Here is a 15,648-nt window from a genome sequence, read left to right on the forward strand (position 1 = left end):
ATAAAAAGAAACGTGTTACAGACCACTGAAGGAGCTCCACAAATAAAAGAAGTGAAACCCGTGTGCCAATAAACAAACTACCTTTTCATATTCAGTACACTGTATGAAATGCTTAAAATTTGAGATATGATGTCTCTTGTCACTGTTGAGTAATTCATAAGCAGGACACCACGAAAATGATAATGTTACAAATGTCTATATGTGGTATATAATTTCAGTAATATATTTACTGTCTATTTTTCCACAGGATATGTGTGAAGGGCGTGCAAGGACCATGTCTGGTAGTCTGGATCGAGGTCATCAATGGTCGAGATTTCTTTCAATGAATGATTGTCATAGACCACTGCTGCCAGAAGCTACAGTTCGTGAGTGGGCTGCGCAGTTAGTTCTTTGCTTGGAATCATTGCATCAGTGGGGAATTATCTGCAGGTAAATATCTTTTTTATTCTTTGCAATTCTGGTCTGCGTACTCTTACTTTGCATTAGGTGTTTGCTCACAGCATTCATGTGTCACTTTTGGTTAAGAGGGGCTCCTGTATGAATTCTCTTACTGTTTGTTTTTGGAGTTTCTCAAGGAAAAAGGCATAAATTGAAAAGATAATAATATGGACAATTATGAAGGGAAAGCATCATATAAACAACAAGGTGGAAAGCATAGACAGCAAAAGAAGGTCCGACACAATATTAGGAGGTATCCCATGACTTCTGTCACCTCATTCTACAGCAACACTGAAATTGTGTGTGGAGATGGTGTACCGAGAAGGTCTGGGTAGTAGAAATTAAAACTTACCGTAGCATCACTAATCACATTCTCAATAGGCAGGCACCCCAGGTGAGACTGTCGAATTAATTCAATGGAGCTACTCTGGGCAGGCAATGTGTGTATGTGCAGCACTTGTATCCTACCGCCAAATTGTGTAGCACTTTGAGGAAGGACACAATGCCATGGGAATTTCATGAATAGGTTACTGCTATAAGCAACAAGGTGGAAAACATAGACTGCTACTCACCACATACAGGAGGCATTGAGTTGCAGGCAGGCACGTCGAAGATGGCTACTAAAAATATTTCAATTTTCAGACGAAGTCCTTTTTCACAAGTGAAGAACTCTCACACATTCACACTAGCTCAACAAATATCATGTAAAGTTATATGTTCCATCATCCCTTGTTCCCAGGATAAATCTATTTGACATTGTTTGTGTGTGTATGACAGAGTGATGATAAATTATGAAATCATTGCTTCTTATATTTTATTTTCAATTCACCTTCATAACTAGTGTTTCAAAATGACACCTCCAGTTTCCACATGAAGAAACCTCAGGTGATATTGCTGGTCCACTAAAAGAACTGCTATGACGAATTGTCTAGGACAGGTCCGACTGCTGTATCATACTGCTGGTTTTGAGGGGTGTGCAGGGGCTTCTAAATGCTGACGTACATTCTAGCCTTTATTACCAAGTAAATTACACTTGTAATACTAATAAATTTATTAATTGAGAAATTACACTGAAAATTACTGTTCACAGCAATATTTTCACTTACCACTGATGGAGTGTTGTGACTGTTGTTGATTCCACCAAGGACAAATGTTGACAACATATAAACAGAAACTTAGGAATCAGCTCATTGTTTATAGCAGTAACCTATTCCTGAAATTGCCATAGCATTGTGACCTTCCACAAAAGGCTACACATGCTGGTGGCAGGATACAGTCACTGCGCGCGCGCGCGCACGCGCGCACACACACACACACACACACACACTGTATGCCCAGAGTGTCACTACTGAACTAATTGGGCAGTGTCACCTGGGGTGCCTGTCCATAAAGGATGTGGCTCATGATGCTACTTACAAGTCTGCATTTCTACTACCCAGGCCTTCTAGGTACTCTGTCTCCCCATACAGTTTGTGTTGCTGTACCCTCAGGTGACAAAAGTCATGGGATGCCTCCTAATATTGTGTCAGACCTTATTTTGCCCCGCTTAGTGCAGCAGCTTGATGTGGCATGGACTCAACAAGTTGTTTCAATTTCCCTGCAGAAAAACTGAGCCATGCTGTTTCTGTAGGTGTCCATAATTGCGAAAGTGTTGACATTGCAGAATTTTGTGCATGAACTGACCTCTTGATTATGTCCCATAAAGGTTTGATGGAATTCATGTCAGGCAATCTGGCTGGCTAAGCATTCGTTTGAATTGTCCAGAAAGTTCTTGAACCCAATCATGAACTGTGTGTGACATGGTGACATGGCGCATTTTCATCCATAGAAATTCCTTCGTTGTTTGGGAACATGAAGTCTCTGATTAGCTGAATATAAACATTTCCAGTCATTGAACAGTTCAGTTGGAACAGAGAATCCAGTCCATTCCTTGTAAACACATTGCACACAATTCTGGAGTCACCACCAGCTTGCACTTCACCTTATTGACAACTTGAGTCCATGGCTTTGTGGGGTATGCACTACACTTGAACCCTACCATCAACTCTTACCAACTGAAATTGGGGAATCATCTGACCAGACCATGATTTTCCAGTTATCTAGCGTCCAACCCATATGGTCATGAGCCAGGAGAGACAATGCAGATGATGTGCTATTAGCAAAGACACTTGCATTGGCCGCCTGCCCACTCGCATCGGTCATAGCCCCTAAATGCCAAATTTTGCCATACATTCCTAATGGATACATTTGTGATACATCCCTCATTGATTTATGTAGTTACTTCACACTGTTGCTTGTGTGTTAGCACTAACAACTCTACGTAAATGACACTGCTCTTGGTCATTAATTGAAGGTTGTGTTGTCCGTGGTGAGAGGTAATGCCTGAAATTTGGTATTCTTATCACACTGTTGAAACTGTGACTCTCATAAAATTGAAATTCCTAATGATTTCCAAAATGGAATGTCCCATATGTCTAGCTCCAACTACCATTCTGCATTCAGTGTCTGATAATTGCTGTTGTGTGGCCATAATCATATAGGAAACCTTCTCACATTAATCACTTAAGTACTGACGATAGCTCTACCAGTGCATTGGCCTTTTATACTTTGCATATGAGATAGTAGGCTACTGCCATCTGTATATGTACATATTGCTATCCCGTGACTTTCATCATCTCAATGTACATAAGAACATTCAGTTGTTCTGGCACAAATGCTGGTGGTCCCTCTCTGGGACTGTCTCTAGGGCTTCGTGGGAACTATCTTTCCAGCTGTTATCAGGTGTTACGTGGCCACTGCACACGACATTGCATTCATGGCAACAACCCACTGACATTATGCCACTTTCTTACCCAGTATCAGTTTTTGAAATCTATACATTTTAATGTATAACATTCTAGCAGATGTAGCACAGGCTGTAGAAAACATTCTATTCACCGTGTAGCAACATGATGGAGGAGATTTAATTTTTGATTGTGGATACCAGTTGTCTTAGACACTTTGAACCAAGGAACCTCTTACAAGAGTGCATCATTCTAATTTTCATTCCATCTCTCTCCAGTTATTAACTAGAGCTCCAGGTCCACTGTCATTAGTCCTAATGCTGCTTATGATCGTATGTGTCCCCAACTTCAAGAACCATGGAATGATTTACTCAGAAATCAGTCTTTGTTAATTTATTATTTGGACACTTATGACCTCATCTGTTTTGTTGTTCCTGTCCATTTGTATTTTCAAATTGTTCTTCCCTGTGTGTAGCCTAATAATAAAAGAATTGCTCTCATGTTATTTTTCTTTTATTTAACTAGACAACAAACAGAGGTTTGAATTGTACAAAAACAGTTGCAATTGATTATGTTGGAAACTAGTGCTTGTATGAGTCAGTCCTGTGATTGTTGTCTGGTTATTATATCAATCATGGCAATCTCTAAAGCAACACTCACATCTTTGTTCACAAGATTACTCGTGTGGTCATGCAAGAATCAGTCATCTGTGGCCATGGTCAATAACTGCTGCTGTGGTATGTAGAACAACTCAACGGTCTTACTGTGCTTAGAAAAAAAGTAACAGTGCTACAGTGCAGTGCATAAACTTCTTTCCCACCCTGTGATAACAAGAATGCACACTTATACGAGGAAGAAAATAAAAGAAATATCTGTGCTCACATACTAAAGGAATTATTTTTCATAATTTTCTACCAAATGAGCATAAGATTTTGACTGGAGACGTGAATAACAGTTTCAGTAACAATCATGTCTTGGTGGTAAGTGTACTACTAAATTGCATGTAAAAACAGCTGTTCACTGTTATCTGAACTATTGACCTAATGTGTGAATTAATTGTAGAATAATATAAAAAACATTGTCTATGTGCACAAATTATGCTGTAATTATATGTTATTGACATTGCCTACACCTGTACAATTACATGTTACAAGTGGAAAAAAATTGAAATTTGAAAATTGAAGTTGAAACTTCATTTACATCATGTTGACCTCTAGTTTGTAGACACAACATGGCCATTCAAAAGGGTGCCTCGGTAACGTAATGTGGCAAAGGCTGTCAAAAACTGCTCTGTGGTGGTAATTTTAGTTCAGAATACTTGATCAAGGTGACAATGGTAAAATACTAACTCAATTTCATATTCCCATAAGACAATCCATGTTTAGGCTTTCTGTTGTTTCCCTTAATCACTTAATGCAAAAGCCTGATTGGTTCTTTTGAAAAAGTAAATGATTGATTTCCTCTCCCATCTTTTGACAGGCTGGGTGTGTGTTGTTTCTCTAATGACCTTGTCGTCAGTGTGACATTAAATCTTTGTTGTGCTTCTTCTTCAGAAGAGTGCCATTATTCTAGTCAAATATAAAGTCTTTCATGTTTAATGCAGTGACTGTACATGTACACTAAGTTGGTATATCAGGATGTGTGGTAATTCAAGAATTACAGTTTATATTGTAAACTATGCCATTAAACTGCTCCAGTTGTACCAACTCATACAAGTAAGAACTACAAAATACATTACCGTATTTACTCGAATCTAGGCTGCACTCGAATCTAAGCCGCACCTGAAAAATGAGACTCGAAATAAAGGAAAAAAAAAATTCCCGAATCTAAGCCGCACCTAAAATTTGAGACTTGAAATTCAAGGGGAGAGAAAAGTTTTAGGCCGCACCTCCAAATCGAAACAGAGTTGGTCCATTGTAATATGAGACACAATTTAGGTCGAATGAATGACGATACAGCTACAGTAGTTTGGTTAGAGTTGTAAGCTTAGCAGTTAAGCTTTACCAGGTAGCCATTGCTATGTGTCAGGTGCTCCGTCCGTATTTATACGAGTAACCCTCCTTTTTCTTGTACTTCTTCTGGTTTGTATTGATTGTTTATTTTTCTTTGATCTGATAAGTGCCATTCTCTTTGTTATAGGTGTTTACGTCACACTAAGCTGAAAATGCGTTACTGTACTGTGTCATGCATTGTTTGTCGCATTCTGATAATGAGTGTTTACGACCTGTCGCCGCTCGCGGCATGCCTTGCTTTTGTGGACGCTACTGCCGCTTACAATTAAAAAGAGAGAGAGAGAGGAATCGTCTCATTAGCGAAACAATAGCAAGAAACTCCTACTTGCTGTTACCTACACTTCTGCTTTCTTTGATAATGATCAACAAGATCCAAATAATAGACAGCGTATGATAGAAGATGTTCTGAACGAGAGTTTAGCGAAAATTTTTCTCCGTTTGAAAATCTTTGCAGACGCCTCTTTAGTACATTACATTCTGCACTGAAATTAGAGTCATCTTAGATTTAAAAATCTAGTCAATTGCCGTGCTTCATTTCTGACTGTATCACTATTAGGCATAAGAATAATACGAATATAAACATGGGATAATATCTATATTTTTCCACGTTTGCTGTTGTCTCACTCTAGTTTTGTAGTTTATTAGGCAGACAGAATTTAAATGAGTTAGCAGCAAACACTTAAGAATACATAGCAAAATGTTTATATTCGTATTATTCTTATGATGAAGAGAATACAGCATGCTATTCACAATTCATAAAAGTTCCTATAAGGAACCATCTCTTCTCACAGGTAGGAAAAAATTCAGAATGTAGAGTTGGCCATATTAACAAACATCCCAAACAGTCTTGCCAGTCGGATTTTCGTAGTACATTGAAATGCTGCTACATTCGAAGATGCACAATGCGAAATTTGTTGGTTGGTTGGTTGTTTTTGGGGAAGGAGACCGGACAGCGAGGTCATCGGTCACATCGGATTAGGGAAGGAAGTCGGCCGTGCCCTTTGAAAGGAACCATCTCGACATTTGCCTGGAGCGATTTAGCGAAATCACGGAAAACCTAAATCAGGATGGCCGGACGTGGGATTGAACCGTCGGCCTCCCAAATGCGAGTCCAGTGTCTAACCACTGCGCCACCTCGCTCGGTGCGAAATTTGTATTTACTTCGTTGGATAATGTATGAAAATGCAGTGGTCGAAACTCGAGTCGGAGAAAAAAAGCTCGTCTTCCACCTTTTTTTAAAAATTTATTTATTGACGCAGAGGGTTAGGCGCCAGTATTTATCTTTGTGCCTGCAAAGCAAGCCTGTGTAGCGCTACATATATTCGAAGGCAGAAGTTAGTTGTGGCGGCACCTTCCAACATTTTCCAGAACTTCCACTTACTTTGCACTCGATTCTAAGCCGCAGGCGGTTTTTTGGATTACAAAAACCGGAAAAAAGTGCGGCTTAGATTCGAGTAAATACGGTAGTCTTTGAGCGATTTATGGAAATTGTTTGGGAATAGTTTACTTAGTTATATGATGCCACACACATAGGTATTTATCATGCAGAAAACAATAATTCAAATAATCAAACAATGGAAAATCGAGGATGAAATGTAACAATATTATAAATAGGAAAGTTGCTACTCACCATATAGTGGAGATGCTGTCACAAGTAGGCACAACAAAAAGACTGTCACAAATAAACCTTTCAGCCTGTAAGGCCTTTGTCAAAAACAGACAGTATACACACACACACACACACACACACACACACACTCACACACACAAACTGCAGTCTCAGGTACCTGTAGTAGCCACATGTATGTGTGTGTGTTGAAACAGGTATTTTGTGTTGGAGACAGTGCCATCTATTACTTTATTTGAATTATACTATGAAAAGGAAAGTTGCTACTCATCATATAGCGCAGATGCTGAGTTGCAGATAGGCATAACGAAAAGACTGTCACAAATAAAGGACTTTGTCAAAAATAGATGACACACACACACACACACACACACACACACACACACACACACACACTCCCTCCCATATTTCCTTAATGGTTTTTGCAAATTGCCTTACATGCTCGCCCTCCGCTCCCAGCCTTGGATGAAGCATGTCAAAACGTGATGGCATCTTCCGCCCATACACCACTTCGTACGGCGACAATCCTGTCAATGTATGTACCTTACTATTACACGCACTGGTTACGAATTGCAAGTACACATCCCAGTCGGTGTGTTGACTATTTACATAGTGACTCAACATCTTAGCGTTCGTGCGATGCACTCTCTCCGTTCGTCCGTTTGCTTGCGGATGGAATGGACTAGTCCGTAGTTTCTTTACCTTCAGTAACTTACACAGTTGCTTCATCAGATCAGACATGAAATTAGTAAATTAGTACCTTGATCCGAGATTAAGGACTGAGGTATCCCATACCTGAGTAACCAATTATTAACTAAAGCTTGTTCCACTGTACTTGCTTTTTGATCTGGTAATGCAACCATGACTAAATACCTAGAAAAGTGGTCAATCACTGTTAACACATACTTATTCCCTGCTGCACTCCTATTAAATGCACCTAATATATCAATTCCGATTTGTTGGAAAGGTCTGTCTGCCTCAGTAATCTTTGAAGCTGAACCTTTGATGGCTCAAGTCCGCACACTGTGCGCGTGGCACACAATTCCTGACGTACTCGTCCACGTCTTCACGTCATGTCCTCCACCAAAACTTCTCCGCTATCTGCCTATCCGTAGCTCTTCTCACGCCATGTCCTGAAAGAAAATGGTCATGCGCCTGTTGCAAAACTTCAGATCTTAACGCTGCTGGTATGACGACATGCGGGCCGCATTTCGTCGACCTGCAAAGTAATCCGTCCTGTACTAGGCACTGCAGTTGCTTTCTGAACAATTGGCAATCACTATCCACGGCTTGTGACCTTTTACACTCATCTTCAATCACCCCTGTTACTTGTAATACTGCCACTTTCCTGCTCAGTGCATCAGCATTGGCATGTTTCACACCTGGCTTGTGTATTACCTTATAATCGAACTCACTGAGTTTCAGCGCCCATCTCACTAGCCTACTCGCTGGGTCTTTCAGACCTAATAACCATTTCAGAGCTGAATGATCTGTCACAACCTTAAACCGTCTACCATACAGGTAACATCGAAAGTACGAAATCCCATATATTACCGCTAACAATTCCTTCTCCGTCGTGGAGTAATTTTGTTCCGCCTTGTTAAGTTGACAAGACACGAACACAATCGGATGTTCTTTGCCATCAATATCTTGCCCAAGTACAACCCCAAGAGTGTGATTAGACATGTCACATTGTAGTATAAACTCCTTTGAAAAGTCTGGAAACTTCAAAACTGGATCTGATGTCAGTATCCGTTTCAACTCTTGAAATGCTTTCTTGCACTCTGAGGCCCACTGGAAGGTAACACCTTTTCTTAGGAACTTAGTAAGTGGCCTCGCTATTTCTGTGAACCCCTGTACAAATTTTCGATAACAGCTCGCAAGACCAATATATGATTGCAGTTGTTTAACGGTTTGCGTAACTGGAAAATCTCATACTGCAGAAGTGAGACAAGGATGTGTCCGTACCCTGTCCTGACTGATAACATGCCCAAGATAATTTACTTGTGCTTGTGCAAAATGGCATTTGTCCAAACTTAATGTTAGCTGTGCTGCCTCTAATCTTTTAAACACCTCCTTTAACCATTCCACATGCTGCTCTATATCTCTTGAAAAAACTATAATGTCATCCAGATACACCATGCATTTTTTCGGTTTCAACCCAAAAGGACTCCATCCAACAACCTCTGAAATGTTGCTGGGGCGTTTTTTAGTCCAAACGGCATTCTTTTATACTTGAAGTGACCGCAATGCTGTTTTTGACCTGTTCTCCGGACATACTTCAATTTGATGATAACCGCTTCGCAAATCCATAGTGGAAAAAAATTTGCACTGCCCTAGGTTGTCTAACATATCTGTGATATTCGGAATCGGATATACGTCCGCTACTGTCCATTCATTCAAATGTCTGTAATCGCAACAAAAGCGAAATTTTTTCGACTCGTCCAGTGTCTTCATCGGAACTAGGACCACGCTACTAGGCCAAGGATTATTACTGTGCTGGATTATCCCATCTTCCAGCTGTTGCTCTATTCTCTGCATGTGCTGCTCTTTTGCAACTTATTTTCTTCAGTCAGTTTCTTAACTTGCTCTGTCAATGCGACTACGGCGTCACTTGTCCCGTGTGTCTGGCATTTTCCGTGTGACATACCTCACCTCACAAAAATAAAATTGTATTACCCAGAAGCAAGTTAATTCTTAGCACGTCTAATGGCAAGCCATCTAGACTTACCACATTGCCCCGTTACATGACCATCGAAGCCACACACATCACAAGCGCTTGGTACAAATTTATCGCAAGGAGCAACGTGACCTGTTAATCAACACACTACACCTTTAGATGGTACCAAGTTAACGTGACTATCATTCCTACGAAACTGCGATAAGTCTACAGGGCTGCTAGGCCTTTCAAATGACACTCTCACATCCCTTAACGTTACTCTCGACATGTCTAACTACACAGAAAAGATAGAGAGAAGGCAGTTGCTGGACTCACCCTATTAAATATGTAAACTGCTACAACCATATTTATATCTGAATTGGAACAATTGTCATCCTTCAGGTGGTTAGTGAGGGTGGATTTAGAATTGCTAATGTCCTGATGCTCTCTGAGCTGTATGCTAAAGGAGCAGCCAGTTTGGCCTATGTAGGCGGAAGGACTCTCACTACCCTGAATGCAGTAGATCCCCAATTGTATATAGCAATTGTCTGCTCTGGTTTCGTGGTGCTTTAATAGGTGCCTGATCTTATTGAGGATATAGAAGCCAGCTATAATACCCTCTTTTCTAAGCCATTTGCTGCTCCTATTGGGTTTAACAGCCACATATGGTATCCTGCAAAATTATTTTTATTCATTTATTTTTTTTTTATTTTTTTTTTTTTTTTTAAGAATTATCATCTCTATTAGATGATAGGGTAAACTGGTACCAAGCATTAGAAGCAATGTTAGATTCCATTTGGAGGAGAACATCATCAACAATGTTCAGCTGGTAACCATTAGCATGTGCTATAAATTTAACGACATCCAATTCACGCTGGTGCACTGTGTGATCAATAGTATCTGGACACCTGGCTGAGAATGACTTACAAGTTTGTGGCACCCTCCATAGGTAATGTTGGAATTCAATATTGTGTTGGCCAACCTTTAGCCTTGTTGACAACTTCCACTCTCACAGGCATATGTTCAATCAGGTGCTGGAAGGTTTTTTGGGGAATGGCAGCCCATTCGTCACGAAGTGCTGCACTGAGGAGAGGTATCGATATTGGTCAGTGAGGCTTGGCATGAAGTAGGCATTCCAAAACATCCCAAAGGTGTTCTGTAGGATTCAGGTCAGAACTCTGTGTAGGCCAGTCCATGACAGGGATGTTAGTGTTGTGTAATCGCTCTGCCACAGGCCATGCATTATGAACAGGTGCTCAATCGTGTTGAAAGATGCAATCACCATCCCCAAATTCTCTTAAACAGTGGGAAGCAAGAAGGTGCTTAAAACATCAATGTAGGCCTGTGCTGTGATAGTGCCATGCAAAACAACAAGGGTTGCAAGCCCTCTCCATGAAAAACACAACCACACCGTAACACCACCTCCGAATTTTACTTTTGGCACTAAACATGCTGGCAGATGATGTTCACCGGGCGTTCACCATACCCACACCCTGCCATCAGATCGCCACACTGTGTACTGTGATTCGTCACTCCATACAACGTTTTTCCACTGTTAAGTTGTCCAATGTTTATGCTCCTTACACCAACCGAGGTGTCGTTAGGCATTTACTGGCATGATGTGTGGCTTATGAGCAGCTGCTCGACCATGAAATCCAAATTTTCTCACTGTCCTGATGCAGTTTGGAATTCCTGTATGATGGTCTTGATAGATGTTTGCGTATTACACATTACAATCCTCTTCAACTATCGGCAGTCTCTGTCAGTCAACAGACGAGGTCAGCCTGTACAGTCTTGTGCTGTATGTGTTCCTTCACATTTCCACTTCATTATCACATCGGAAACAGTGGACCTAGGGATGTTTAAGAGTGTGGAAATCTCATGTACAGATGTATGACACATGTGGCACCCAATCATCTGACCATGTTTGATGTCTATGAGTTCCACGGAGCACCCTATTCTGCTCTCTCCTGATGTCTAATGACTACTGAGGTCACTGATATGGAGTACCTGGCAGTAGGTGACAGCTCAGTGCATCTAATATGAAAAACATATGTTTTTGGGGTGTCCAGATACTTTTGATCAGTAGTGTAGTTTTGTTGTGAGAGAGGGAACCTAATTGCAAGGTAAAGCATTTCATGAAGAGCAGTAATTTTTTGCTGCTTTGGATCAACTGAGGAGCAATGGATAATAGCACCAGTCGAGAACTTTACTGTCCTGTATCATAATTTCCAAACCTAATAATGAATGTGTAAAGCCAGAACAGTGTTCTGTAGTACACTGAATCTTGGGGTGAATTTTATTAAAGACTTGTTGCAGCTGGGCATCGATCCCATCATACAAAGGTATTATGTCAGTGACGTATCTTTTGTAACTTACCAGTCTAGGAGGTGGAAGTGGGTTGGGGAGGGGGGGGGGGGGGGGGAGGGAGCTGATGTTAAATGTGATTGATTTAAATGTGGGCTATTGTACTGGCAATGGGAGATCCCATGCTAAACCTCAGTTCATCCATATACGGTGTCTTTGAAGGCAAAGTAGCTATGATCCACAACAGTTCTGAGCAACCAAATAATTCATTAATTTTTTTGCGAATTTGGACAAGACTATTGCCACGAGTGGAATTCAGTAATAGAAATCAACTCTTTGGTAGGGATATTTGTATATGGAAAAAAAATAATGCTTACTGATGAAACTTTGCAGTTCCGTACTCATTAAATGACCTCGGGCATTAATAGTGCTAATTAATGGCCTTAAAGGAGTGGTATGAAGCATCACCACACCTCTCAAACTGGACATTCTCAGCTCCTTTGGTACCAAAATTTTTTTAAGAAATGGGGTGAATAAAACATGTATTTCTTTAATAGTCATCACAATTTCTGCCACGAAATTAACTGTGAGGCTTAAAATGGGGTGTAAAAGAAGTCCTGTGCTTTCTATACATAATCGGCCTTGTCTACCCACACAATGATGTCTTGGTTTTCCAGAAGCTTCCTAATAATACCATGCAAAATGAATTGGTCTTGCACATGGACATACTTCTTGTGGGGATTGTACACTTTTTGATTTTGATTATTTATTGTGCCAAGTTCTAGTGTAATGGCTTTCTGCAGCTTTTGCGAGATGGAGTATTTTGTGGGGTTATCAGATTCAGCCTGCTTCAGGGCAGCAATAGTATGGGCCACCTATGAAGAGGCCATATTTTGATTAAATGGGAAACTAGTACTATGGGAGAGCCCATTCTTTAAAAAACACCTTTCTTTGCGGTTAAAAATGATAGTAGTTTGGTTCTCGGCTGTGTGGTAGAAAATAAAATCGCATTTAGGCTTCTAAAACAGAGTCGATCCTCCAGTAGGTTTGCTTGTATTCATATGAAATTGCTTAAGCAATCTTTTTTATGGTTTAAATTAAGAGAGTGCAAATAGTTATACAATATGGCATAGTTCTGTTTATTTCAACAAAATATTGCCATAGATATTGGGTCTCAAATTTGCTGAAATCTCAGGGATGCACTGTTAATAGCTGCGTATGCCGTTGAACACATGACTATATCTCTGAAAGAATTTGACTGGTGATTGTGAACCTATACCAGTGTTTATTGGGAATGTATGCGGGTGTTCACACAAAATTTCAGAAAAATCTGTGATGGTCATGCGGGATCATCTACACTACTTGGCATGGAATGACCTTAATTAATAAAGTAAATTTGAATGATCTTTTACTCTTTTGACTGTTCAGTGTAATTAGCAAATTTTATTGTTTAATAATATGTGTAATGTACTTCATTAAGTTTTGTTGTCAACATTCAGATTGCTTTGTTGTTTGAACGCAATAGAAGTTTTCTAGCCATCAGTAAGTTAGACAAATAAGCAGTACTGATTTGGAATGTGTGATTAGAATCAATGGTTATAAATAATGGAGTGGCTTTTATCTGCTGGGAGAAATGATTCTGTGCTTACCCTCAAGATTCCTCTTACTTTGTGATGTTTTGCACTGTTGTGTTTTCTTTACAAAATTTCTCTTTTTTGTTTTGTCAAGTTTTCAACTCTAGTCTGCGGCATATAAAATTGTGAGCTGTACTGGTGTATGTTAATATATTGACGTGTAAGCTATTTCTCCAGGCATCTGATTCTGGATGTAAAGAAATACAACTTTGACTAAATTAAATTTTTACTTTAATCCTAGCTATTTGATTTAAACTACAGAAAGCTCCTTTCTCTGTAAATCAGCACAATAATTTTTCAATTTTTCAGGGATTTGCATCCAGATAACATTCTGTTGGGAGAAAGAGGCTCTCTATTGGTATCATATATGTGCCAGTTGGGAGCAGTTGATTCTGTTATTAATGAAGAAGCTGTGAACTCCTTGTACTGTGCACCTGAAGTAAAATCCATATTTCCAGTGACACCAGCTGCTGATTGGTGGAGCTTCGGTGCTATCCTTTTCGACTTACTGACAGGAAAGGTAGAACTTCAGCCATAATGTGGTTTGTAAACAAACAAAAAAGATTTACAATCTACTGAGAGTATATGTTTTTGTTACAGGCACTAGCTTCTTGTCATCCAGCGGGAATTCAGAGTCATACAGTCTTAAATGTTCCGGATTATGTTTCAAAGGAAGCAGTAGAAATTCTAACAGAGGTAAGCACACTGTCTTGTCACTGAAAGTGCCATTGGTATGTACCCATTTGCCAGTGGATCAAAGTACTTATTACTCAGCAAAGCAAAGTGGATTCCCAGCAATTTCAACAACTAATAGCATAGATGGTGAGTGATGCAAATATGCTGATACTGCATCTCCCAGAAAGCAAACTTCTATCCTGGTCTCATAGTTGATAATGCTGAGCGTTGTTGGCCCATTGAATATGGATGTCGCTCTGACCAGGCCATGCTGCAACCCACCTCCTGTTGTTTGGGCCGAGGAATCCCTCCTTTGATACCCCTGCAAAGATGGGGATGACTGGGTCCTATGCATCGTAGTTCCATGAAGCTGGTAGAATGCCGAGCTGTGTGAGTACTCAGATGCTCAGGGGGCGGATAGAGGTTCGAGGCCCAGCAATTGGACTGGTGTCATCAATGTCACTATGGCGCAGACCAGCACAGACTGCCCAGGAGCTTTAAATTCATCTGCTCCAGACTGACTTTGTAGAAGAGGGTGCATTTGTGTGCCATTAGGAACTGTCTGGAACAGTGTCCGATGACCTACATTTGGCTGTTGTTATGCACCAGTCGGTCAACTTGTAGAAGCTTACTGGATGTTTCCAGGGGGGTAGGATCTCAAACAGTAGGTTGGATATGTAAATTAATGTGTGGGTGACATTTAAGGTAGTTATTCCAGTGATAGTAGCGTATAATCAGAAAGAAGGTCTGGAAATATCACATCGGGTGCCACTGATCAATAATCCTTGACCCTATGTTCTGTGCTCATGGTGCCACAGTAATGTCTTTGCTCGTAACAGGTGAAAAATGATGACCACTGGGTTTGCCACAGAGTATAACTGGTGCAGTTATAACCTTTGGAAGAATTCCATTTAATTTTTAATTATCTCTTTTGAAGAAACTGTCACAGATTTCTGGGAGTGAAAGTGCAGGTCAACTCACATGAACTGTGTGTACCCATTGTGTAGGGCAGGTAGATTGGCCTGGCTCAGAAATGCAGTAATTCTTGCCTGGAGAGTGGTCATTAGGGGTTTCTGGCAAATGTTACCCATCCTGTTTCATGGGTATACTGTTTCAGCAAAAAAACTTTACCCTCAGAGCTAAAGGCCCATGACTAACACATATTTATATACACGCTTGCACCCAGTCACAACTTTCTTGCTGTTACAAGCCTGCACAGAATGATAAACTACTTTCACATCAAGCAGACTACTCTCTTCGCATAATAATTGAACTGTGGTACCACATATCATGGATGTTTTCATACCAGTCTAAGCAATAAGGTTCTACTACCATTAACAACATTGTGAATGGAGCTTTTGCTCAGAAGTTCCTTCAACCTAGTACATAAAGAAGATGTTCCCTTTATGCCCACTTGAGAGCTGCCTCCTTAAAAACAATACCCTCTATAATCCGGCACTTACTAAAACATACACATAACAATAACATGTGCAACAAGGGCGGTCCTAATAAT

The 15,648-nt window shown here is 40.3% G+C and overlaps 1 protein-coding gene across 1 annotated transcript in view; it reads left to right on the forward strand.

Moving 5' to 3' along the window:
• Positions 1-15,648, forward strand: part of LOC126480992 (ribosomal protein S6 kinase delta-1) — a 190,846-nt gene that overhangs the window by 160,091 nt on the left and 15,107 nt on the right. Inside the window, exons 11-13 of the mRNA XM_050104435.1 lie at positions 248-429; positions 13,770-13,980; positions 14,061-14,156. Coding sequence (XP_049960392.1) covers positions 248-429; positions 13,770-13,980; positions 14,061-14,156 — 489 coding nt within the window. The remainder of the gene's footprint in view (positions 1-247; positions 430-13,769; positions 13,981-14,060; positions 14,157-15,648) is intronic.

Source organism: Schistocerca serialis, chromosome 5 (genome assembly GCF_023864345.2).
Source record: "Schistocerca serialis cubense isolate TAMUIC-IGC-003099 chromosome 5, iqSchSeri2.2, whole genome shotgun sequence".
In the NCBI taxonomy this organism is placed as follows: Eukaryota; Metazoa; Arthropoda; class Insecta; order Orthoptera; family Acrididae; genus Schistocerca; species Schistocerca serialis.